The 26,958-nt window shown below is 36.4% G+C and overlaps 5 protein-coding genes across 10 annotated transcripts in view; 3 read left to right on the top strand and 2 right to left on the bottom strand.

Moving 5' to 3' along the window:
• The window catches only part of LOC149728100 (uncharacterized), a 33,612-nt gene extending 26,264 nt beyond the window's left edge, over positions 1–7,348 (top strand). Inside the window, exons 7-19 of the mRNA XM_089888832.1 lie at positions 75–165; positions 449–574; positions 859–996; positions 2,206–2,284; positions 2,576–2,737; positions 3,104–3,218; positions 3,523–3,735; positions 3,936–4,178; positions 4,554–4,658; positions 4,924–5,033; positions 5,202–5,451; positions 5,948–6,021; positions 6,944–7,348. Coding sequence (XP_089744958.1) covers positions 75–165; positions 449–574; positions 859–996; positions 2,206–2,284; positions 2,576–2,737; positions 3,104–3,218; positions 3,523–3,735; positions 3,936–4,178; positions 4,554–4,658; positions 4,924–5,033; positions 5,202–5,451; positions 5,948–6,021; positions 6,944–7,055 — 1,818 coding nt within the window. The 3' untranslated portion in view covers positions 7,056–7,348. The remainder of the gene's footprint in view (positions 1–74; positions 166–448; positions 575–858; positions 997–2,205; positions 2,285–2,575; positions 2,738–3,103; positions 3,219–3,522; positions 3,736–3,935; positions 4,179–4,553; positions 4,659–4,923; positions 5,034–5,201; positions 5,452–5,947; positions 6,022–6,943) is intronic.
• Positions 7,349–8,409: 1,061 nt separating this feature from the next.
• LOC149728099 (4-galactosyl-N-acetylglucosaminide 3-alpha-L-fucosyltransferase FUT5-like) lies at positions 8,410–11,634 on the top strand. The gene is made up of 3 exons (XM_089888842.1): positions 8,410–8,986; positions 9,267–9,498; positions 10,512–11,634. The coding sequence occupies exons 1-3, from the start codon at positions 8,505–8,507 to the stop codon at positions 11,118–11,120; spliced, it is 1,323 nt and encodes a 440-aa protein (XP_089744968.1). The 5' UTR covers positions 8,410–8,504; the 3' UTR covers positions 11,121–11,634.
• Positions 11,635–12,095: 461 nt separating this feature from the next.
• On the top strand, positions 12,096–22,840 carry LOC149728098 (uncharacterized). 2 transcript variants are annotated; one of them, XM_089888836.1, is made up of 11 exons: positions 12,096–12,244; positions 12,333–12,383; positions 17,701–17,820; positions 17,883–18,112; positions 18,215–18,360; positions 18,431–18,616; positions 18,702–18,881; positions 19,035–19,155; positions 19,326–19,464; positions 19,540–21,007; positions 21,082–22,840. In XM_089888836.1, exons 3-11 carry the CDS (start codon positions 17,711–17,713, stop codon positions 21,124–21,126), a joined length of 2,625 nt encoding a protein of 874 aa, XP_089744962.1. In that variant the 5' UTR covers positions 12,096–12,244; positions 12,333–12,383; positions 17,701–17,710; the 3' UTR covers positions 21,127–22,840. The 2 variants fall into 2 exon arrangements, with proteins under 2 accessions (XP_089744962.1, XP_089744961.1); XM_089888835.1 differs by lacking the exons at positions 12,096–12,244; positions 12,333–12,383 and adding an exon at positions 14,673–16,749.
• A 303-nt stretch (positions 22,841–23,143) lies between these two features.
• Positions 23,144–26,426, bottom strand: LOC149728097 (tRNA (adenine(58)-N(1))-methyltransferase catalytic subunit TRMT61A-like). The gene is made up of 5 exons (XM_089888843.1): positions 26,031–26,426; positions 25,835–25,976; positions 25,073–25,215; positions 24,078–24,201; positions 23,144–23,766 (listed from the first exon to the last, which is right to left on the bottom strand). Exons 1-5 carry the CDS (start codon positions 26,211–26,213, stop codon positions 23,282–23,284), a joined length of 1,077 nt encoding a protein of 358 aa, XP_089744969.1. The 5' UTR covers positions 26,214–26,426; the 3' UTR covers positions 23,144–23,281.
• Positions 26,427–26,474: 48 nt separating this feature from the next.
• LOC149728096 (E3 ubiquitin-protein ligase HECTD1-like) overlaps positions 26,475–26,958 on the bottom strand; it is a 36,303-nt gene continuing 35,819 nt past the window's right edge. For all 5 annotated transcript variants that reach the window (XM_089888827.1, XM_089888830.1, XM_089888829.1 and 2 more), the window contains one exon: positions 26,475–26,848. In XM_089888827.1, the coding sequence (XP_089744953.1) occupies positions 26,711–26,848 (138 nt within the window). In that variant the 3' untranslated portion in view covers positions 26,475–26,710. The remainder of the gene's footprint in view (positions 26,849–26,958) is intronic.

Raw genomic sequence — 26,958 nt, 5'->3', positions numbered from 1 at the left:
TATATGCAGACTACTTCTTACAATATTACCATTTGTATTGTTATTTTTTTTAAATATGCAATTTACTATTACAGAAAACAGCAAAGGGCATCAGCAATCTCTTAATACAGTGGAAAAGCATTCAAAAAATTAAACAAAAAGATGAAGTCTCTGAGAGCTTATTTGGTAGGGCTCTTATAAACTATAACTTCTTATTAAACTTTTAGTTGGAGCTATGTATAACCACTAGGTTATAACAAGTATAACAAGGTTATAACGAGTTAACAACCTTAAATATGTTGACACCCAGTCACCCACACAATGTGAGTCACGTCTGGAATTATACTTCTCCAAGACCTAGCCTTAATTGAATCAGTTTTAAAAAACATTAAATTGGACAATATTAATGATATTTCAATGCTTAATTTATTGTAATTATAATACTTTTAATTTTATTCTAACAATACAGAAAGAACAAGTATGGTAGAAAAACCAACAACGAATGAATCACATGTGCGTACATTGATGTTTGATACAATGGAATCTATTACACAATCAATTGCAAAAAGGTTACTTCCACCTGATAATGGATCAGGTAGCTTAACATAGAGCATATAAGGCTTATGAATTTATCACTGAAAACGGTAAATGTTTAAGCAATAACAATAACTGGAATGCGTTTTATAGATAAATAGTTTTAGATTGTAAGTTTGATATTCTCTCAGTCATTGAGATTGAGATATCCAATACATATCTAAAAGACATAAGTACGATAAATCTCTTCTGCTAATTTAATTCACATTAATATTGTACTAATTACTTTTTGACTGATTATCACCTACTTTTTGACTGATTATTAGCCTACCTTATTTTTTTCAGAACTTTTGATCAAGGCTTCAGAAAGCCAAGTTGATGTACAAGTAACATTGTCAACTAACCCAACAAGTTTGGTTAACCAAACACATTCTGAGTTGAGCAGAACCAATAATGTTACAGTCATTATGTACCCTGCTACAAGTAAGTGAACAAAAGGCATTATGTTGATGCTTCACATTGTTTTCAAACATGCCTATTACAAGTGATGGTTTACATTTTGGTTGAATTTAAGGGCCATACAGAAGAATTTGTTTAAATATGGAGATGCTCATATTTGATTTAAATGTTACAGCAAGTTTCAACCATAAAAAAAACACAGAAATACTGCCAGTCAAAACTGCAAATTCCACCGTTGGATTATAGAAAATTCGACCGAGCAGCAATGTATAAAATTTCCCATAAGAAAAAGTGTCACTCTTTGACTATTTCTAGTTTCTGAACCACTGAAGAAAAATTAAATTTTAGTACGGATTCTGTATAATAAATGCTTCTTCTTTGTAAATGTATGACAAACATGTAAGACATAGACTCAATTATGTATTAGTTTTTCAGTTGAACATATCCACATCTATGCTGACTCTGCACTTTTTCTCTCATTAGTTAATTTCAACACTTTTTTTTACATTAAATGTACAAAATGTCTCAAATATTCTACAATTTTGTTTAAAAATAGGTCAATCGCTCGTGTTGAAAATTAAGTTTGAAAAGGTGCTAAGTTGGCATACTCTGCTATGTAGCTATAGGTTCAATTAAATAATTAAAATCCAATTAAGTTTATATTATTTTTTTTATATATTCATAAAGAAGAATAAATTATTATACCAAATTTCAGTAGTTTAGAAACTAGTAATGGTCAAAGTTCAATGAATGAAAAGGGAAAACCCATGTATTGTTGCTTGGTCGCACCTTTTTTTACTACAGCTGAATTTTTTGGAAGCTGTTTTGTTTTTTATAACTTTGGTGGTACGTTTAAATCACATTAGAAATATAGTAGGATGGGGGAAGTTGGGACACCTTTAACTCTATTTTATCGTCCAATGTGGTAGTAAACAAGGAACTTTTAAAGAATTATAAAACTATATGCTCAAGACTCCCATAGACCGTTGTTAACTGTTTAAAACACGATCAGGATATTCGGATATTATGCGCCAAAGGTGTCCCATCTTCCCCCATCTTACTATATCCTTATACAAATTTTCATTTCCTTTGGTATGCCTCTTTAACTTTAGTACAATCTATAAGTTAGTACAGCTACTCTCTATTCAAATAAAAAAGAAAATTTGGAGAGATATAAATCATTTTTTTTGTTTCTTGTTCACTGAACTGTTACAACTTTTTAATATTTTTCAGACAGCTCAACAAATGATATCAGAAGTTTTGCTGTGATTTCTGTCTTTTATGATTTTCCCTGGTCCTCTGACACCGATAGGTATATGGTTGTTTTACACAGAACACCATTTATATGCTTTTCTTAAGTAATTAGCATGAATAACACAAATATGCTTATAGAAGGTTGTCATACACTTACTCCAAGATGCTAATTATTTATTATAAACATAAGATAAGAAAATTGTAGCAGCATCAATATTATAATGACTGTTTACCCAAAATTTTAAATGTGTTTACTAAAAATGAGTTCCACGTACTGGCGAACATTTACTATTAGAAACGCAACAGGAAATGACATAATAATAACCTCATGGCCTTCCTTTGTCAACAGAGTAAGCAGCTACATGTCAGTCAATGCAAGAAATTACGTCAAAGGAGACGTACACACAGTTTCCGTTCCAGTTCGTTTTTCTCTTTTACGAGGTCCAACAAGAAAGAATGCAAAACTTTATTACAGACCTGTGTGTGCTTTTTTAGTTCCCAACTCTCAAGAGTAAGTAATAGATATTAGTACAATAACATAATTAAAATTTCAGTACTTTTATTTTTGACCAAAAATTCGAATGAAAACTTTTGAAATAGTTTTAGTTCGGTCTATATATTTAATGTGGATTTTTTAGATACTAAATTATTATTTCAGTCAAACAAGGATAAATGACACATGTATTTATCCCTGTTTAAATACAATAACACACATGATATGAATAATAAAACAAATTGCACAATACCTCATGTTAGCACAAGCCATGGATAAAATAATAAATAAAGAGTGCATAATATGCACAATAAATATATAGCCATCGGTATTACCACAAACATGAAAGTTTATGTGAAATAATTATTGTAATGAATGTTACAGAGAGGAGTGGGATACATATGGTTGCACTGCAATACAAGACAAAGATTATGTAACAACTTGTGAGTGTAATCACACAACACACTTTGCTATTCTGATGAAAGCTTATGGAGATGAGGTAGTTAATAACTTATATAATACTTAGTACTGTTTATAAAATCCTAAATGTCACTATACATTATAAATAAATAGTCATTCAGACATTTACTTTGTTTACTAATACATTCTGATGTGGCCCACTGTAAAATAGTAAGGAAAATCTGTGTTGAACTGATTTTATTTAAACCTTTATGTTTCGTAATAGATAAGTTTCATTTGTTTATGGCACTGAACACTTATTAACTTAAATAACAAAAAATATAACCTTTAAGCACAATGAAGACATATTTTCATTTTCTCTAAAATGCAAACATTCTTTCAAGCTTCCTGAACCTTTTAACAAATCCTTGGAAGTTTTATCCATGATCCTGAGTGCAATCTCTATCGCTCTGTTATCCGTCACCATTCTGATCTTTATCACTTACCGGAGGGTCCTTCTTAAAGATCGGATGTTGATTCATTTCCATCTAATAATTGCTCTGCTAGGAGGATATGTATCTTTGTTGGTTGGTTCAGCATTTGCAACGCACAATGAGGTTTATATGTCTGATTAATTTTAACTGTATAGACCTATGTATTATATTCGTTAGCTCCTGCAGTATAAAAATATTAGTTTTAATTTTGTAATTTTCCATATGCTATACGGTAAGACTTCATCAAGGTATGGCTATACTAATTGCACACTATAGATTTGATGTTATTGATATTTAACTTATGTTTTAACTTTAACTTACAGCAACCAACCATTCCATGTATAATAAGTGCGATGGTGTCTCATTATTTCTTTCTTGTCGTCTTTATGTGGTCACTGGTTGAAGGGGTTTATTTATTCTACAAAATCATCCTCGTTTTCCACAAAAAATCTATTGAATGTTTGCAACGTTTTGCTCCTTTAGTTGGTTGGTTGACCCCTGCACTTGTGGTGATCGTTGCTTTTATTGTTTCGAGGACAACTTGTGATGATTATTCAGTGGAAAAGGTAATGCATAGGAACCAGTTACGTGTCTCCTGGGCAAGTTATTTTACTTTTACTGCTCCAACCCTATGGTCACCAATGGGCTGTCCAAACTGTTAGCCAGACAAAAAATAGGATTAAAAAACAACCACCCGTAAAAAAACATTTAACGTGTTAACTTGTAATCCGAGCACAAGTAAAAAACATATCAGTTGTATATTGTATTACCTGTGGTTGCTTGTTTATTTAAAAAAGAATTCGGATCATTCAATCGTTAAAACTTGACATGTATAATTTTAAATAATTTTAATATTAAAATGAGAGACATTTTTGTAAACAGTAGTGTATGCAAATATATAAGCACATTTCCTATTTGTAAACAGATTCTTTTTATTTTAGAATTCCACATACATAGATCAATATGCAAATGCTACCACCTGCTTTCTTACTTCCCACAATGGTATGATATGGTCCTTCCTTGGTCCAGTACTCTTCATAATTGCTGTGAGTATTTTGTTCTGCTTAGGTATATTACACTTATTATTGACGCTTGAGGGACAAGTGATGCAAAAATGCATTCTGAAACAGGTGTATACTCGCGTTGCGAAGATACAACAATCGTTTTAACACGGGTGTTCTGTTTTATACAGCTCCTGAAAAAACTTTTGGGTTAGAAGTAGGATGGTTAATCAATAATCGGAGGCCCCGAAATTAGAGCTATGTCAGTTGTTTGCCACATAGGGATAAATAACCACCATTTTTATTCTAGTTAAACATGGTTGTCCTTGTTCGTGTTTCCATGGTTATATACACTTCAGCATACACATCCACCAGACTATCAGCCATAGGGAACTCATGTCGAATTTCCAACTCCTTAAAGTAAGTCAGAATATATTTATACAACTGTAACATGGCTAATCACTCTTTTTGTTTTGTACTGCAATGCAATATTATTTTCAAGCATCATTGGTTTAACTGCTCACATTGTAGCCATTTTTACATAAACTTAACTTCTGCTTTGTATTTCACAATGTTTTAAATTCATAGGAGATCGTCACGAGGGGCACTTATTCTTATGCCAATTCTTGGCATTCCATGGATAGTGGGCTTATTGGCTAACTTATATGCTAACAATAGCAATGTTGGTATGGTGGTTGGAACTTTTGGATCCTATCTACAAGTTCTGTTGGTTGGAGGGCAAGGTATTGCTGTGTTCGTCTTCTACTGCTTCTACAACTCAGAAGTCAGGGGTGCATATATGTTAGCTGCCAAAAAAAGAAAGTCGGAAGACAGCTTGGTACGATATCAAGTGTTTGATTACTTTTAACATATGGCATATAGATTTTAAAGCATGTATTACCTCAATTGTGCAGTAATATTATAGGTGTTGCGGCACTTGCTGTGTAACCAGACTTAATGGGTCCAAAGCAAGAACAAAGTGTTTGTATATGTCCCCGGGCAAGACACTTATAGTCATTCCTCCAACCCAGTGGTCATTAGGGTATTGTTTAATATTTTTTAAATAAGAACAAAAAAAGAATTACTTTCACAGTAACATATGTAGTAATTCTGCGGAGGGTATGAGGTGTATGAAATAGAAAACCTTAACACCTACGTTGTGACTTTTTAAGTTGTCATACAAGAATAAATTTATACTTTAAGTTTATTTAAAAAGGCAAAAATGACTTTTATGATGTATAACTCACAATCTTGTTTTAAAATAATCAACCAAGTACCATTAACATACACAACATGGTTTAGTTGATTGTGACGTAACTTGTCATTGTTTACAGGATGCTGCAAGGCGGAAAAAGAACAGAGCTTCCTCCGATGTACAAAGAGCGGGGATTTATATGTCTATGGAAAGGTAGATTAATTGTGTCCCTGTCAATACACGATTGCTTATGTTTAATAGCTTTATTAGGTGGGTGAGGCCGTATAGCAAAACACACTATGTGGCATGAGATTTAGACCAGAGTTTGCTCATTACCCCAGATGTGTTATAGCTGGGGATGCACATTATAGAATAGTTAGTTATTCTAGGATATTCTAGAATACTTTTTTTTAAATCTAGTATTCAGAATCTAGAATTTCCAATCTTTTTGTATTATATAGAATTTTTTTTACCTAAATAAATCAGTTTATTGACTAGTAGCCTTGTTGATAGTAGCCTTGTTGGATCATGAGCTAGCCTATAAAATGATCAAAAATTGTACTATTGGGTAATTTTTGCATCCTAATGATCGGTTCCTGAATTTGCATCTGGCGTTTAAGCACCATGCATTATGCATTACATCAGAGATTTCGTTATTTTTTCTGCGGGATCAGATAGCTCTAATCCTGGCAAAATGATGATGCGAAAACACCAAATCTGTAACTACGTATGAAGCCAAGCCGAAACGTATAGCAACCTTTAAAAAGACGTTGCAAAACGTTTTCTCTCAAAAGTCTGACAAACACAAAATTATATTTTTTTCAAAATTGTTAAATTTCAAAAAATGTTCGTATAGTTCAAGAGATGACGTTTAATGACGTCATTAAACAGAATACTGAACCATGTGATTAGATTCGAATACCAAAGGACACCAAAATACCAAAGGATTCCAATCTCACGGATTCAAAATTCTGTAATGTGCATTCCTAGTTCTAGCTGTTCCCTACAGATTGCAGTTTATCAAAAAGTTGCTTTAAATCACATTTATGTTTTAAACTAACATTTGAAATTAATAGTTAAAACACACATATGTGTTTATTTGCTTGTTTATATATTTCTTTTTTTTTGTAAACAGGTTGTCAGTATCTACACTAAACCTATTGAACATTAGACGATCCACAAACGGCAGTATCAGAGACAAACAGTCCTATAAAATAGGAGCTGAAAAAGCAACCACAAACTTTTAAATCAATTGTAACCAGATTCCTTTTAAGTTTGCTTTCATTCTGCTGTATTCGCAATACCTTAATTTCTGTCCTTTGCGTGTATTTCAATTCGCACTTATATATAGTAGATTGGTGGAAGACGGGACACCTTTAGCACATTATACCCAAATATTCTTAAAATTTAAACAATTAACAACGCAGTTATTTAATGCTAAGTGGAATGAGAAAATAAAATAAAAAGATCTCCTATCTTCTTCTACCTTACTATTTCCTAAGTATTTTTGAACTTGTTTTATAAATAAAATTTATATGTTTCAATTTTTTAAATGTGAACGACCTAAGATGTATAAGCGTACAAGTAAACTTATTATAAAACACCAAATCCAACGTTTAGAGCAACGTGTATGCGGCATGTAGTATTTATATAACGGATAACTCTTAAATATAGTAGGGTAGGCCACGGCCTACTAGAGATATATATCTCCAGTATAGGCCGTAAGTGGGCGAATATAATGCCTATCGTCATTCTATTTAGTAGTGAATCAATAATATTTACACAATCATAGAACCGCAGCCCCGCGACCCTAAAAGAGGGCTGTTTAATGTTGTTTTAAAAGAGGGCTGTAAAAAATGGAATCGGGAAATATGGGATTTTGGTGCTAACGTTATCCCATCTTACCCCTTAGTACCATTTTTTCAGCAAGCCAGTGAATTTTGTAATAAAAGTAATAGTACGTAGATAGTGCGTGTTGTGCTGTGCTGGCTTGGTCTTTGATTCATTCAAACAAGTTTACAAGGAATTAACAAAGACCGGTACACGTAACAATTAACTCCCAAACCCATTCATCGTATCTACCCCACAAGCCTTTGTATTTTAACGTTCCATTGTGTACTGTTCAATCAGCAGACATTCTACACATTTTGTTGCCTATTTAGCGGTAGGTGCCGGACATAAGTAAAGTTGATTCGGAATGAAATCTGTCAGGTTTATAGTTCTACCCTCTAGTTTCTATAGTCTGTTCTATACGTGGGCTGTCAATAGGATTTAGGCCAGAGTTTTTACATTACCCCGGCCGGGCAGTAAGACAGGTACAACTACATTAGTCTGTTTGTAAGATGCTTTCAACTAACTTTTGTCATCGTAATTATAATTATAAGCGACTTCATATCTGAAACATATAGGTTATTTCAACAAGCTGTTATGTTTTAAATACACAATCAAGGTGGTAAAAACACAGCAGGTTCATAACAAACCGTAAGTGAGCGAAGCCCCATAGATAATCGTCTTTATTTCAAGTGTAGGCAAGCCAAATACCTCTTTTACGAAAGCGAAGTACTATAAAGAGAGGCACCTTCAATTATCAAGGAATTTTTTTATTAACATACCTCATGTAACGCTACAATGTACCAAGCAGTCTTTATTAATTCTTTTTGTTGTATTGCCAGCAGCTCTGTGATAAGCTCATAATAATGTCACTGCTTTCCAGTAGCATGATGTGTGACTGTCTTTGTCGTGGAAGGGTTAACAACAAAGGCCTTATAGTTGCGCTGCTATTTGCATGGATTTTAAGTGGTACGTTTCTGATGCTGACTTGGAATGAAATGCCGGGACAACAGAATGAAGTGCGATTTATATTTCAAAACTTCAACCGTCCACCAACACTTCGCAAGGAGTTTCAAAAACCGGGCTATCAATTGGGCAAACATGCCGTTGTTAATAAAAATGTCAGCAAAACCCCACAAACTACCAAAACGGAGCAAAAACATTACACCCCTTGTGTTATACTAATTTGGACAATAGAAAGAAATGAAATTGAGGAAGGCTGGCCCAAAGAAAACTTGACTTTGAACAGGAACTGCCGAATAACATACAAACACAATGCTGTGTATTCAGCACATATAATTGTGTTTCATCAAAAAATAATGCATTCGATTCTGCCATGGAAACACAGGTAATGTCCCATATACTCCAACGTAATGTGTGTTTATAGCTATAAAGCCTACTTTAAAAAGTTAACTTTACACTTTAAGGAATATAACTTTGGGCAAAGCCAACAACTAAGATTTCTATATTTAATGAATGTAACTCCTAACTGCCATTTTGTAGATGTGTCTTTAGGCAATCCACCTAATGATTATTGCTTCAACCCAGTGGTCACTAATGCCAGCACACTAGGATAAATAATGGTCATACATTCAACTAATTACTATACTGCATTGAAATTTGCACAGCCGCAAACGTTTACAGCGATTTGTATGGTGGTCAGATGAAAATCCGTGGGACTTGAAACATTTTGGTCAAAGATATCCACGAAAATTTGGCAACTTCTTCAACCTTACAATGACCTACCGCACAGATTCAGATGTTTTCTTTCCAATATGGAGAAAGGAATCATTGTTCAATGAAGTTGCGAAACATCCCAAATCGGTTGACGAAATCACACGCCCCAAAACTTTGTTAGCGGTAAGATGGTCATTTGTCTACCGTGGCATAAAGTGGTTATCGTGTCCGCTAGACATAACCGGTTCAGGGCTCGACGATGCTATACCATTGTAAATGCTCAAACCCAGTAGTCAGCACTAATGGGTTGTCTAAATTGTCAGTCAGACATTATAAAATAAAATAATCTAAAAACATATTTTTAACCAAGTTATATTTTTATTTGGAAACTTGTCAGCGGGCACCATAGGTGTGTGAAACATTACACCCGCGTTATAACGATCACCGTTGCCCCGGCATGCGAGGAAATAGCTTTGATAATATAAGAGTATCAAGGAACCTAAAAACCATTAATTGGTTACAACAGTAAAAAATACATAAGGGTTGTACAGTGGCACAGTAAGCAGTAATTTACGGGATGCAATTGCACATCAACCCCAATCTTGTAGGGTGGGACAAGACGAGACACCTTTTTCACACTATTTTCTCGTCCTGTTTGGTTGTAAACAAAGAACATTTAAAGAATTACAAAACCGTATCCTGACGACTCCCAGCATAGACCGTTGTTATTTGTTTTTGTTTAAAACACAATCAGGGTAGTGGGATATTATGTGCTAAAGGTGTACCATCATCCCCAACCCTACTCTACAACAAGTAGTGTAAAAATTACAATAAAATTTTGATTTGTTGATTTAAAAAAAAACACAAAAGCTTTTTAGTGCACACCATGACTCAAAAACGTCATACATTTTATAAGAAAGTGTCAATATTTTAAAAAGTTCCCAACCAACTAACGATATCGCTCCGTCTTCCAAAAACGCAAATACTATGGGGTAAGATATGGGATATCAATGGTACCTGAATCCGAAATATGATTGGTATTTTAACTACAGTTCCATAATTCTGCCTATATTCTTTGCTTACTACCAAATGGTACAAAATAAGGGTATAAGAACATATCCTATATTACCCCACCTTACTATATTTCATATCTTCTGGGCATTTTACAAACATTGACATAACATCACTGTTTGTAGATATGGACGGCTGATGACTGTAAACCAAGTCGCGGAAATCAAATTCGAATGAAGTACGCAGTTGCTTTGGTAAAAGCTGGCTTGAGTTTCACCAAGACTGGTATCTGCTTTAACAAAGATGACAAGGTTGATCTAAATCCTTATATGTTTTACCTTGTTTTGGTCGATGGCTACCACTGTAAGGATTATTTGCACGAAAAGATATGGCATGCGCTGGTGAAGGGATTAGTGCCGGTAATATTCGGGCCTTACAGAGACGACGTTTTAAACCAACTGCCCCACCATTCGTTTATACACGCGGAAGATTTCCGGACGACGAGGGCGCTGGTCGACCATATGCATGTTGTGGCGCTGAACAAGACTTTATATAAGGAATATTTCATTTGGCGTGAAAGCCGCGACATTGAGTTAGATGATGCGGTAATTCGTTCCCATCATCCTAACTTGAAACTTAGGTCACAGGAGGCGACCGGTTGGAGTCGGCTTTGTGAGAAATTTCGTGAGATGGAAGCAAAGAATCAAACACAAGTTATACGATCTTTGGAAGACTTCGTGTTCAACACTGAGTCTAAACACTGTATGGGTCCAAACGACAAACTAGTTACTTAAAAGTTTATACTAATGCCTTATTTCCAAAAAGTATGCTCTGTATTTTGTTCTACTGCTTTTTTTGCCTTGTTACTAAATAAACCATTATGAAGTAGATAAAACATAAAACACGTGCCGTTATTTTGTTTTACCAGAAGTGTACATTTTGTTTTAACAAATTGTCTGCAAAGACGGCTTTTCTTGCAGTGTTTTGATTTGAAGCATCTGTCAATGTTTCCTTTGCTTTCTCGCCAATAATTTCCGACAGTGTTTAATTACTTGATCGTACAGCTGGAGTGCTTTCTCTGTCGCATGCTTTAGTGTTAAATGAGATACTTTCGGTGAAGACGATTCTCAGAAACAGAACGTATTCTGGAAGGTTTAGTTTTACAATTTTTAGCGGCTTAAGAAATTTGTCTTCGGGTCTAAATTTGGTAAATAGTAGGGTGGGTAAGACTGGAGGATTCTTTGTCTCATTTGGTATTAAACAAAGAACATTCAAAGAATTATATATCCGTATTATCGCGACCAAAAATAGTGTTGTTATTTGTTTAAAATACGACCAGGCTAAATATGCATTGTGTGCCAAAGTTTCCCATTTTACCCCAGAGTAATATATGTCCAAATTGAGTAAAGTTTAGTCAAGGGTTGTACATAAGCCTGTTTTCTTAGGAAATATTTTGATAATGGCCTACTATGGCATTCTCAATCATTCGCATCATGCTTGCGTTTTGTCGATCACGATTTTTCAATCCAGTACTGTCACAGTGTTTGTGTATGGGTCACGTGACATGTGATTTCATCATGATTTGGCATGATCGTGAGATATTTCGGGGCGTGCCATAACTCAGTGTATTCGGTGCTACAAGTGCTTTTAACAGACAGTTGCCTATAGACAGAACATAAGTTAAGATTTTGCATTAAATTAATGCATTGCAAAAATAAGACTATAGTATAATGCATTGCAAAAAATAGTTTTTTTTTATTACAAATTTTAATTATAATGCTTTTGTTTTTTAATAGAAAGTTAAAATTGATTTAAAGCAATACAAAAATTTGCAATTTTATTTAAAGCGACGACACAAAATTTAGAATTTGCCGATTTTTTTACGCAAAGTTCAAAGATAAATATATTAATCCAGAAGGTGAGTACAGTTTACTCCTGCAACTTTGTAGACAAATATTCATATGGTTTGTCTATACTTGTATTTTGATGTTAAAAATGTCTTCCAGGCGAAAATCTGAACATTTCCTCCGAAGCTGGAAAGTGACTTAAATTGAAGTGTAAGTAGTCTTATTTATAACATTGTTTCATCTGAGTCAATGCAATGATTTCGTTAACATGACAAAACTCATAAAACGTTTATCTACTTTCTTGTTTACGTAACCATTCGCATGGAAAAGATACATGCGCGTTATTATAGTGCACGATTAAGTTTCCGACAAAGTTTAGCAAATACTTTTTACGCTGATGTGATACACTGAGTTAAAGTTAAACCGGTATATAGGTTAAACCTTAGCAGATACAAAAAAATGTGGGTACAATTTTACTCCGCGTATTGATCTGCCTTGTGTAGTGCATTGAGTTTTTTTATTTAATTCGTGATTATAGTTATTAGGTGTTGATCTAATATATTCGGTGCAGCAGCAGCGTAATGCAGTAAGTGTCACACAAAAAAAATAATCCAAAATTTATTTTGCCTAAAAAATAAAAACAAAATGTCGGGGAAACAGAGTACGTTATATTAATCGTATAAAAAAGCAATATTACCAAATAAACCTTTTGGTGTTATTAGATGATTATGTTTGAATGAATAAGTAAATGAGACTTATGTATGCTCTCTAGATGGATTATGATGGTATAGTCGTTATACAACACAACATAGGTGTCATATTTTATACTTGCACCTCGTGCCCGCCTATTACGAGTCACCACGTATGTAACTTTGTTGTATATTTTAGAGTGGGGTGAGATGATACCACGAATTATTACTATTATGTCTTAATTAAACATAAAGTAATATATATTAAAACAGCACACGAGGAATTATTTATCGACTCGAACACCAGCAGGCGTTTTACTGATTTCACCCTTAGTTTGACTGCCCCTGCCTATTTTTCTCATGTATGTATCAGTTTTTCTTACAAAACTAAAACTAATTCTGTAAGACAAAATCAAAGTTGATACAGCGAGCATTAAAAATAAAAATATCATTATTATCTTTTTTATCAGCCATTAAAAAAATGTTGTATTTGTTCAACACCGAAATTCAATAACAACAGTAACCGCCGTGCACTTTGTCGGTCCGTGAGAATACTGTCAAATAATACTTTAACATTTCTTCTTGTCTGTCATCAATTGGGTACCCTTAAAAGGAAATTTTAAAAGTCCCGTCTTTGTCCGAGTCCTGCATTACCCCTGATATATATTTTTATTTTTTTGTACAGCTGTTAATTTTTGCAGCCCATTAGTGACTACTGGGGTTTGAGCAATGACAGTTACTTGTCGTTCCCAAGGACATGTGCCACAAAATAGTAGCCGCGTCGAGCGTCGTGAAAATGGATATCCTTTATTACGATGGGAGACTGCTTGTTTATTTGAAAATAAATTATTTTAAGACAACGACGTTGGTCCAGCACGGTATACATTTATATACATGCAAGTATATGCACCTGCCCGAAATTTTACGCAGATTAACGTGATAAAATGCAGCGGAATTTACATATCAGACACTATGTGGCAAATCACGTGTACGAATAGGTTATGTCGCTACACGTATGTGCATTATAATCTATCAGTAATTTCCTGGAACAACTTTCGTAAAATATTGATTTTGATTATTTAAAGCGTGATGAATAAAATCAATTTTGATTGAGAACTATATATTTTATAAACACTCTTTAAAATGATAAACAAAATCAATTTATATCTTTTATCATAAAGGTTAAACAATTTTTTTTTCTAACAAAACATAAACTAACATAAAAACATAGATATCTCTAAGTATTAAAGGGTTTGTTAAATATGGGACTTTATCTTTAAAAGTTTGGTCATTTCCACTTTGTTTTCGATTCCAAAAGTTGCGAAATTTATCTTGCAAAATCCTGGCCACCTGATTGGTTGCGGTTGAAATAATCACAACAACGCGTCACCGGAAACAGCCAAATATCCACCAATCAGAAACGAGGATTAGTGAAAACGCGTAGACAGTTCACATCAGTCATTCCCCGATTTCACAAAAGTTGTGTCGAAAATTTATTGACAAATTATCGTTTTTCTGAAGTTACAGAATCGGCGACGACTATGTTTGTTGTTGTTAAGATAGAAATCTTGTTTTTAGATTTTTCTGAAAACATTTTAAAATAAACTCATAATGACTACGAACTAAAATTACGCAAAACAATTAACAAAAAACAGGCTTCGTAATAATTATACAATAGGGCAATTATTGATCCAAGTTCATCAATAATGCCATTCCCTCACTTTAAAAATATAAGACTCATATATATAACATGGTATAAGAAATTAGCCGGGAGTGCATCGAGTTGACGCGCCAGAATCTCAGCTCGTCAAGAGTGATGTCTTCCGCTTCCATTTGAAATGTGTAATGAGACGTTCGCGTGTGAGGTTACAATCAATTTACATACTACTGCTGGCAGACAGTTCGACATTACATTGATAGCGCCGTTGCAGCCCACGACTTAACTGTTTCCCCGAAATCGAGGTACGCTGACGCCATGTTGTGAAAGTTAGTAGTTTAGACATCACGATATTTAACGACGTATGCGGCTCGGTAGGTGGCGCTACGGTTCCAGTGGTCGACAAAATTGTGGATTGTAGATAAACGAATGTAGGTGTCGCATATACGAATGTACGATCATATAAACGTTTAAATTCCGTTATAGAATTTAATTCTCTTGTATTTTTTTGCAATTCCAACTTATCATTACGGTTATCACAATGTTTTTGCATGTGGTTCTAAGTTATAACTGAAGGATTGTTTACATCCATCGTGGCATTATGTTAAGGCTGGTAATTTAGTATCAAAGGGGATTTCTTTGCTCTTAACTCACCCATAGTAGAGCTATCGTATCTTTTGTTTGTAAAATTGATGGGCGATTATACGCTTTCGATGATATAATCATCAATCGGCTATTGTTATCCAATAATTGAGGAACAAACGTCAGTTGGTAGCCATAGCAACTAATGGGTGAATTGCATCAGCACTTTTGTTCTCGAGGAGAAAATTTATTCCTTAGCACTGAATAGCGGCCATTGTTTGTCGACGGAGCGGAAACAGGTTGCTGGCACGAAAACAGTAAATCATAAACTGTATTGTGTCGCTATCTAAATGACGGGTGTTACGCCAGCACTTTTAAACAATGATACGCTTGAACACAGGACTTTCCCAAACTTCCAACAGCTGAAACAGTATTTAGCTGCAGATTTGAGCCAAATTATTTCTATAATAGCACAGTTTGTTCAAAGTGTTCGTATGTAACGTAACCAGATCCTCGTAAAACACATTCCGAAAGCCGACCACGGAGTTTCCAAAATGGGAGGCATTGGTGTGTTTGCTTTTGTCTCGACGCTTTTGTTAATTCCACGTAGAATGATTGCGCAAATTGTGAGCTATGGAAACAAAATTACTTTTTACATGTATTTTAACATTGGACAGACTAGGCAACATAACATGAAATGTTGCAGACTTTCATATAACTATAAGGTTTACCTGCGCCGCTATAATATTGTATTGGTGAGTTCCTGTTCGGTAATCAAGGAAACCGTATTTACGAGTATTTCTATAAATAGTAAGTTTTGACGTTGGGGCTTAAGTGGTCATCCGTATACTTTTTTCTTACATAACGCAGTGATAGATAAGCGTCTTAAAATAGCACAGATTTCAGCCACGCACTCATTCTCCTTACCACGGCAAAACTTATATTTAAATCGGTCTATTGAGTTCTTTGTATGTTCGCGAACCCCATCGACCAGGAGATAAAGTCTCCATACAAGAAACCGTTAATTTGGTGCCACTTCTGGAAACCGATATTCGGCTTATTCGTCTATTGATAAATAAACAAAATTTGAAACTGTTGTGTCGTATGCGCACAATTTTTGTGCAACTATATTTTAACAAACTTAGAGGGGGACGTGCTAAAATTGAATTCAAACTAGTTTGAATTTATTAAAAATGTACCTATCTATATATGCCGAATAAAACTATTGTATACTTAACTCCATAAAGTATATTTGTTTTCGTGTATCAAACAATAGACTTTTGTGCTCGTTCCGTATAAAAAATATATCAATATTGAGGTAGTTTTAAATGTCGAATTTCATGTATGGTTCCCGTTGTTACAAATTCGATGACGACATTCAAGTTTTACACGGACGTGGGTAAGCGCTTACGAGAGAAAAAGTTTCTACAAAACGAAGAAGGGTCTAAAGCTACGCTCGCCCGATAACGGTCGTTCAGCTATATGGTGGTGTATGCCGCGTTTAGCCCATAGTCGTGATCAGCAGTTTGTCGAGAGCAAGTGATAAAAAGCATTTCGTTTCTGTTTCTCATTTTAAGTCAACACCAAAGTATTTGTTGATTCAAGTTAGCAACGCGAAGAACATCATGGCACCGAACGGAAAGCCTGCGTAAGTTTATCTATTTGTTTTTCTAATGTTTATCAAATTAAAAGTATGCTAATGCCGCGGGTGAAACTACTTTTATTACTCGCTTTTTACACTGAAGTGAATTTTTACTGGGTTAGACGATTGGTTATTTTTTAGTCAATTTTGGTCTTAATATAATTAAATGTTGTTATGAAACAACGTTTCTTGCACTATTGGTTAAAAATGCGTGAAACGAAATTTTATGTTTTAAAAAGACACTTTCGATTAACCATATCTTTAAACTCCAAATAGATTTTTTATATAATTTTAAATGTACTTTTTATATCATCATTAGATTTGTAGAATGTCGGTCTTTTTACTGTGACCTGTATAATTGACGTGTACTTTGAAGCGATAAGGTCGCAGCTTGTAATTAAATAGTAATTAACACACGGGTTTTTAATGTGAAGGTGTGGGCTTAATAATGGAACCTCCGTCCGCTTCCATGTACCCACTAATGAAGGGGTTTAGGGTAATATTTAATTTGCGCAACCAGTAAGGTGTGCCGTTCCGCCTTCGGGCTATGTGGCTACGGATGACTTGCAAAATGCGCAATCGCCCGCGCATGCGCAAACGCCACGTTCAAGTGTTTCTGCGCTGGCAGTGGAAATTTCCGCTGCATTTTTGTTTCCCATTCGAACCCTTTTTTCTTTCGACTTTTGCGATGTCCAAATAAGGTGCGGAGGACGCATTGCGAAGAACTCGTGACGTAACTGACTATGCTGTCACGGAGACATATCACTCGCTAATGCGAATTAAAGATGTTGACCCACTGATACGGAAATGGCTAATTAATCAAAAAACACTTTGCCACACAAAATACTCCGAAAATAAATATTCACACACGATCTAAAAAATCCGACCAAACAATTTACACTGAATTCGTTAATTCGGTGCCTGATACTTTATAAATATACTTTATCCTTTTTTCAGGAGTTTCGTAATGCAACGTCAGCGTTCGCCGCTGCAACCAGTCGTAGAATCCGTGACATCCAAAGACCACATTAGAGTTAAGAACGAGTGTATCTTATTTTCACAGTCCATCATGAGCGGGTAAGTAAGAACAAATCCAAAAAAAATTAATAAATCTAAAAAAATATAAATTTAATTTTAAGGCGATGGAATCCGTCTACCAACGTCCACGCAGCCGAATCCACGCCCACAAACCTTGAAGGCCCGGAGCCAAGAATTCTCTCAAAGAAACGAAGAGATTTGATCAACGCTGAGATCCGTGAGCTACAAAATCTTCTTCCGTTGAAGAAAAGTGCAAGAGAAAGACTCTCATATCTCGGTATCTTGGCCCTTACAAACACTTTCATCCGAAAAGCTACTTTTTTCAAGAAAGGTAAAAAAATTTTCAAAAATTCATAACTTTCTAAGATCGGATCGAAAAGTTCGACGAAAATGTAAAGATTGGAAAATTTAAAATGTTTGACTTTTGTTTTAGAATGCATCAGTTGCGATGCCTCGATGAGTTCCGGTTTGGTTTCTGAATTCACTTCGTCGCTCTGTGGTTTCCTCCTCGTTTTCAACAGAGAAGGCAAAATCCTGTATTCGTCGGAAAACATTCTTGACTACTTAGGCAACACAGTGGTAAGATTTCACTCGACAAGTTGTTTATTTTTCGTATCTATTTTTATACATTTTTATTTTCCGAATTCAGGTGGAACTTGCCAGTCAAGGAGACAGTATTTATGACTTCGTGGACAAAGAAGACCACGACCAGGTGCGCGCGCAGTTAGAAGTTCCGCCACATGACGATAGGGGTGAAGCAAGAAAGCTTTCCTTTTTCTGCCGAATGGCGACATCGCGATACATGAAAACACAAATGCGCTCATGGAAGAACAAGGTTGGTAACTCTATTGTCTACTCATCACGAATCTGAAACTGAAAATAAATTCGACGTCATCAACATTCAACTTTATTGTATTCAGATTATCCACGTGACCGGGAAATACCATAGACCCGAGATGAGCAACGATTGGTCGGACACAGTGTTCGTGGCAGTTTGTACGCCCATCGAGTCAAAACCAGTGACAGACGTTCGACACCACCCAAGCCCACGCGCTTGTGAATTTAAAGCAGTACATGGACCTGACATGAAATTTTTGGAGGTAACTTACTTTAAGATAAAATTTAATGCAATTTCGTCTTGATGATGTTAAAATGTTTTACAGCAAATATTTTTGTACCATTGCTCACATTTTACTCCTTAAGCCAGAATCTTTATACAGCCTAATATAAACGTTATGCCTTTTGTATTACAGGTACCAAACACAGTTGAATCTCTTTTGGGTTACAAGCCAGACGAGCTTGAAAATACGAGTTGGTATGATTGGATTTACCCAGAAGATCTTGGACAAGCGCGTCAACAACATCTGAAATTTGGTGAGTTACAGAAATTCGGTTGTTTATCAACTCTATCGGAGTGTCATATATTGCAACCACGGTGAATCACTTCCACTTATTGTTCGTTAGCGCGGGGAATTATTAATTTACGTAACAGCAGCATATTGTGCGTGACTGCTGCAGCTAGTTAACAAAGATGTTGTTTGCAGTTAAAGAAGATGGATCAGCATTCGCTTGTGTTTTGAGGATGATAAGAAAAGATGGATCTGCTGTTTGGATGGATATTACTGCGGAAAAGTCACAAGAAAGCATCGGCAACTCGTTCATTTGCAACTACATTGTCATTGAGTAAGTTTATTAAAAAGTTTTTGTGCAATATCGTTCAACCAAACTATAATTAACATGATTTACATTACATTACAGTGAAGAAGAAGTTCCTTACTTTCGCATTCATCATAACTTGCTTCCCTTCCCCGAGCATTATACTGATTCACAGCGTCAGTACCTCGCCTACCGTTCTACTTTGCTTAGTGCGGCACTCAGCAACGACGCAAACTCGGCCGGGACTTCACCCTTGACGTCACCGACCAGTATCAGCCAGCACGACCTAGCTTCTGCACACATCGGACACCCAATGTATGGCGACAACCTCGACACAAAATCTATCCTTCGCCGGCAGTTGATTAAAAGGAAAATGAGCTCACTCGACAGCCCATTATGTTCACCACAAGGCTCCTACCCCGGAGATATGTTCTCAGTTCCACCCAACAAAATGTTGATTCGCACAGCTTCCGAGATCAACTACACAAACACACCCTACCATGTTCCACTCCACCATTCGACATCTTACCCCGAAGCATCATACCACTCCCATGTTGCTTACAGACAAGCACCTGAAGATTCCTTTCTTTCTCAACTGCACAGCCCATCCACAGCGACACCGCCTTACCTGTATGAAGGTGGTTACACAACACTGGCTGCTGTCCGGCCACAGTCTTTGACATTGCGTCAAAGCCAGCGATCTCCCGACGCAAACATCAATTCCTCGTCTCCTTTGAACGGCCACAAGCAACTAAATCAAAACAACAATGCTCATATCAACGTTGCTGATCCGTATTACTCCCGATCCCAGGCTTTCGCCAACCAGCAATACTCCCCTACCCCATCTAACTGCAGTTCAGGCGCAGGTTCTCCCTACTACGCACCTGGTATGTCACCTTGCAGCCTCTCACCTCGCTCCCCTGTCACGAATACCCAGGGCACTCTCCCGGCTAAGAAATTGGTCCAAAACAACAGGCCTTCCGTGGATGGTTTGTTCAGAGATGTGAGCGATATCATCGACGGCGAGTTGGTGAGCGATCCAGGCCACTACATGGTTGCTTCACCAGAACCTGCACACCGATCACCTTACCACACATCGCAACAAAGCAGTCCCCGCCGTTCGACTGTTCAACATTACCCTGGCAGCCGAACCGAGCCAGAGATGCGTCAAATCATGGGCAGTTATGGCTCACCAGAAATCCGATCGAGTTTGTGCCAGTTAAAGGAAGAAGTCGCCAGCTCTCCAATTCAATACAATGCGATGTCTCCTTGTAGCAACCAGAACAGCCCCACACACTCAGTGTACTCCAACTACGATGACAACTGCTACTCTCCGGAACGTGTCTCCCCTGAGTTCGGCGTGACATCTTGTGCAGAGGTACAGCGCTACCAAGACACAGTCAGTGGTATGGAGAAGCCCTACCACGTTCAGTATTCCATTTCGACCAGCCGGCCTACCGCTATGCAGCAATACCAGGCAGCAGCCGCAGCTTTCTACGCAGCTCACCAGCGAAGCGATGTCGAAGGCGGATCTGAATGGGTGAAGAAGTATGGCAATATGTCTGCAATGGTAAGTTTTGAAAACCCATATATGCATTTATGAACTGCCTGAGTCCAGATGTTTAAACTGTTTTACTTTTTCAGGAAATGCTCTTTTCCGAGTCGGACGGCCAGCCTTATCTTGCTTGATTTACGAAGTCCCCGTAGGTAGTCTCAGACTGCCAACGGCGCGACTCTCGTGCCAAGAACCGTAACATGTCACAGTTACGTAAAGTTCTCCTACAATAGGAGTGTCTATTTATACAATATGGCGACCCTGGACAATTGCGAGCAATGCGCAGCTTGTGTAATTGTTTTCTTCAAACGCCGTAGTCAATCGCTCGTAATAGTAGCTTTGTACTTTATGTTGCTACCAATGTGTTGCTGAACTAACTTTGTAGTAGACTAACCTTGCATTTTTTAATCGTAGCGAACCCAGAAATGGGGAAGAAGCAGGTCTATCGTGGTAATGCGAATGACTGCGCTTTTATAACAAAAGCCCATCTACAATGGGTAACATAACGAACACTTCGAATTTTCATGCTGCGGTTCGAACGAAACACATTTTCTGTAAAATAATAGACGTTCCGCCATTACGCGTATGTCTAATTTAAATTATCTACGCATTGCGCAACAATTCTCCCTTTGTTTGTACGAATACAATGCACGTCAATGATGTACTGTTGCGTCATCGCACACTCGAACGCAACAAAGATTTTCCGTTTTCATATTTCATTTCGGATGTCGCCAGTAACATTTCATTCTTCATGCAAGTGTGTATTTCGTGCGGTCTCGCCTGCGTGACTTGCAGAATCGAATATGTGCGCCTTGCCTTAAAATCGAATTAACAAACCACAGATTCTAATATAATATAATAAGCTAGCTCACCAACGGATTTTGTAAACGCCCACGGCTACGCTATTTTCAATGAAATCATAAGTCGTGACGGGGAGCGTCTAAATCTGAACCACGGATCCATCTCCGCCTAACACGCAATGCCCCGGGCCCAATGACGTCACATAGAGGTAGATTTAGCCGATTTTCTCCAAAACAAACGATTTGACTTGGTCGGAATGCGTTCTTCGAAGCTGTTTTCGAAACAGACTCGTAGCCCTGGGCGTATGATCCGTAAAACAACTTAATTATTGCTGAATGTGGATGGTTAAACTTCTAATTAATCCGTTGAATCTTAGGTCTTGCGATAAAATGTTTAAAGTGAACTTTGGTATCAGGTCCTTACTTACGCATTCGGTCACCACAGGACTACAAAAATATCATACATACGGGACCAATCTTACCTATCCAACTATATAAGCTTGGTGTGGTGGTTAGGTCAGCACAGCAATACTGTACCAATTAAATATAAATTCCAATAAGCATCTTGTGCAAAGGTAAGTTTGCACAGTTGTTTTTTACTGACGTTGCGTGCAAAGATTTGGCATTCCACCAGCTGAAGGTAATTTCAGCTCGTGGTATGGAACTGTGGTGATCCGATTGCGGATTACGTTGGAAACAATGTCCCGTTACCGCCTCGTGTGGTATTTGGGTGGACACTCGGTAGTAACCGAGCTGTAACAGAGCCTTGGTAATAAAGCTCGATCGCTTCTATGTAAATACGCGCCTTTTGTTGTTGTTTTTTTCTTTTCACGTTTACTTGTGGATGTAAGTTTCGCTCATATTAAAACAAAAAATCGTTAAAATGTACTTTCTTTCTTGTAGTTTTTTGCAATGCCGCACTTCATATATCATTTTGCTGCCTGTTTAGCAGTATGTGATTGTGTAATAGTATCGTTGTTTGTTCGTTTATTTATTGTAATCTATACCCTGTACAGAACAAGGTGTACAAATAAAATGTAAGACAAAATACGTGTGTATCTAAAAGAAAGTATTTGTCTAACCGGCAGTTTCGTTGGTTCTGCCACCTCTATTAGTCAGGACTTCGGCCATTTTTTAAAACAGCTTTCATCAGCATTATACTGGCTGAAATATCTTTGGTGGAGATGCGCATCGTAGCGGAATTACGGACCATTCTCCCATTGTGTGCTGCTGAAGCGATGCCGAAATAATTGGCTGGGAAAGCACGCGATGAGGTAGCAGCCGCTGCGACTCATTGCACATGAACAGAGGGAGAAGCTTGAAATAACACGTAACCACCAAACCAACCGAGTATCGTGTTTCAAAATTTTAGTTTTTAAAGGTCAATCGCAAATATTTTTGTTTCGTGAAACCAAAGGCGAAAGATGAGAATAGCATTTTTTACCCGCTGAAAGATACTTTTTATTGAAAACGATAAATTACTTCTGTTTTATTCAGCTTTTTTTACATTTGGCTGGTACGTCGCAAAGACAAGGAAACCAGTATGTCCATAGGTTTCTTTTGGTAATACACATGTTCTGCAACAAAACGCGTGCTTTTGTGTCACGGCTGATAAACTGGGAGTGTTACAGCCGGTTTCCATGGCACCAGATGACGTCTTTTGCCTTTTGTTGCGTTTGGAAAACGCGTCAGTTTCTTGTTGGTTTGTTCGCATTACTACTTCCCCAAGAGGTAATACATCTGTGGTATCATACGCACAAGGAAGAACGTTCGATTCGCCAACTACTTTACTTCTAACTTCATCGTTGTCCAATCCGAGATCAGCCATCGGGACAAACACGCGCTTAACGTTGCATGAACGGCGTATGAGCTCAAACACCTGGACATCTTTAAAACCGCTACCTTGTTGCCGGAGGTTTGTACACGTACGTTGTACTTGCTCTATGCATGGTGAAAATGAACATAGTCTTCCACCTATAGAGTTACAGGGTAGATTGAGGTTAGAACCAACCGTAAGATTACACATATTTTCATGCTCGTTTCTCATCCAATTTGTTAGTAAACAAATAATAATCAAAAAATTGTATTACTGTAACGCCGCAAATCTAAAAGAGGGTTGTTAATTTTTAAATTTATGATGAGGAAATATGGGATATACCCATAGCATAGGTGCAAACGGTATCCTATTTTACGCCAATATATATTATTTAGTAAAAAATAAACTTTTTTACAATCATTCCCAAATGCAAAAGTGTTCTAATATTTAACTACTTTGTTCAATTTACCAGATTGTTTTAAGGCATTAGCTGCGGCTGAAATAGCGTCATCAGGTGACGGAATATCAAGAAAAACTGCATCTGCTACAGAAGTGACAGGAAACCCCAACTTGATCACATCTCTGTTATAAACCTAAACACGTCAATGTTGATTAGGAATTGTTAATATTGTTATACAGGTTATATGGTATGAGTAACCAGCACAATGGCCAGCGCGCATGCCTCTAACCTAGAAGTAATAGCTTCAAGGCTTGTCGCTGCTACCATTATGGATGTATGTGTCATGGGGCAAGGCATTTAACAGCAATTGCTTCAACCCAGCTGTCTAAACTGTCAGCCATACAGAAGAAACAATCACCACAAATTTTAATATGTGGTAACTCATGAGCAGGCATAAGGTGTTTAAAACAGAACAACCTTGTGATAATGACTGCCATCGCCCAGCAAGGGGATTCATGTAGTTCATTAAATAAGATTTAATCTTTTATCTAACAAACATCATACAGAGGGGTAAGATGGAAAAAGTAAAAAAGAAATGTCTACAGAATTAAGCCGTACTCTTAAGACTGTTAAAAAACTTTGTTATTGTTAAAACCCCATAAGAAACAACCTGTTTTAACAGTATCCTATCTTACCCCACACTACTAAATATTTGAAATACAAATGTAGATTTATCATGTACATATTTTTATTCTGAAATACTTTTTCGGGCAATTTATTAAAATAGAGATGTCATATATATATAGAGATCGTCTTAATCCAGGTGCACAACACTCAAAAATATTTTGACTGTTAATTAGCGGAATATTTAACATACCCCTAAAATGACTAAGTATTATTTACCCTAATAAAGACGATCAAAAGTAGACACTGTAATAAACTGCCAATCTGCCAGAATGGCTGTTTCGTGAAAGGTACAGAACATCATTTTTTATCTCTTCGAAAATGATGGCAATAATATATAATTAAAAAAACTAGGGAGGAATCAACAGCAAACGACTTACTGTGACATAATCCGCTAAGCCATGCTTTTTAAATTCCAAGGATGCTTTATTCGCACGATCTTCATGAAACTCAACCGTATGTAGGAAACCAGTGGGTGCAATAGTTCGAATTATTGCGTGTGATAATGAACCACTACCAGTGCCTGCATTGAATGAAGGTGTTATGGTCACTGGATATTATTAAATGAATGTAACTTGCTTTATGCCAGAAAACAATAGTCGTTGTAACACTGGTATCCTGTTTTATACACCTCTTTCCAGCTTATCTTGTATGTAACCTTGTGGGTAATTGTTTTTTGCAAGGCTGACAATTTAGCCAACATATTTGTGACCACTGGGTCGGAGCAATACCTGAATGAGTAATATGGTCACTTCAGTAGCTGCTATAAATAAAGGCTTTGGACTTCACTTTTTAAAAAATATAGTACTGTGAGGTAAGATGGGATACCATTTGCACCTGAATCTCATATTTCCTGATCATGTTTTGGACAATTAACAACATTGTTTTAGAGTTGCGGGGCTACAGTTTAATGATTTTCCCAAGTTTACAACCAAATGGGATAAAAAAGAATAGTAGTCCTATCATTTCTCTCCACCCTACTATACAGTACAAAATTGTAACAGCAAACACAAACTTAAGTTTTAAAATGTTTGACACAATTACAAAATTGTGAACAGTCTATCTAACATACAAAAACTTATTAAACTCTTTTATAAAGTATAACTGCGTTAAGTCAAATTTATTACAGTTATAAAAGTTACCTGATTCACAAACCACAGATCCAGGTTTCAAATCAAGTTGGAACAATATCATTGAAATATCTGCTGTGTAAAGAATCTGTGTTCGATGAGGCAATGTAATGGTCCATAACTCCGGTGTAGGATGCAGCACGTACACCCAGCCCTAGCAAATTATATGCTTAAGACTGAGGCTATGTTTTGACAGATTCTTACTCACCCTTGAGCATGTAAATTTTGTACCATATTTATGGTTGATTATTTGGTCATGTTTTATGGCACCAAACTTTGTTTGCGATATTTCACCCTTTTTCACATAAAGAGGAAACATGGAATCATGTCTGATGAAAATAATAACAATGTCGCCTGCTTCAACGTTGGACTTAAGAGACGTAAACCCCATTTTAAATAAACAATTTCAGAATAACAAAGCACAAAACCTGTAAACAGCAAGAAAAACATAGCAGTTATATATATGACGACATAATAATGCATATCCTAAGTAAAGATTAAACCTTGATTTTTCTATTCTTTCTAATAACAGCTTTATTAAGATTGTTCATAAAACTAACTGAAGCATGTAGCTCATGTCATGGTGTCTATCGAAAATTCAACACAACGACACACACCAATGATTAAGCATCTGTAAAAAAAACTCTCTCACTTTTTCATGAAATTTTCGCTTTGTTTTTAATGGGATAATACACATGCAAAAAAACACCACACCGAAATGTACATGCACAGAAGTAATGTACATGGTACAGATGATTTAATGAACTACCACAACATAATGGTACCATAAAGTGCTTGTTAAAACATTTGTGAAACAAATGACAAATTCTGCTGCACAGAAAATTTAAGTTTCCTTAAAAAAGTATGTGTCACAAATCAATTGGGGGGTTAGTTTAAATGAAATCCTTTTTCTCTAGTTGCTGCCAAGAGCCTCTCTTTAAGTATAGCTTCAGTAGAGTAGTCAGGTAACTTAAGATAATGAACACATGTGTTAACAGAAGGGTAACTTCCATCGCCAGAATCAACCTGTATTTGATTAAAAAATGTTGTTAAAATAGGTCTTTTAACAATAAATATGTCACCTACATATATAAACCTGGGTACACAGTAACCTTTCATAATCTATGACCGCAAAC

This window comes from Ciona robusta, chromosome 11 (assembly GCF_009617815.1).
Source record: "Ciona robusta chromosome 11, ASM961781v2".
Taxonomy (NCBI): domain Eukaryota; kingdom Metazoa; phylum Chordata; class Ascidiacea; order Phlebobranchia; family Cionidae; genus Ciona; species Ciona robusta.
Note: the sequence above shows the minus strand (reverse complement) of the source record. Positions and strands in the feature narration are given on the sequence as shown.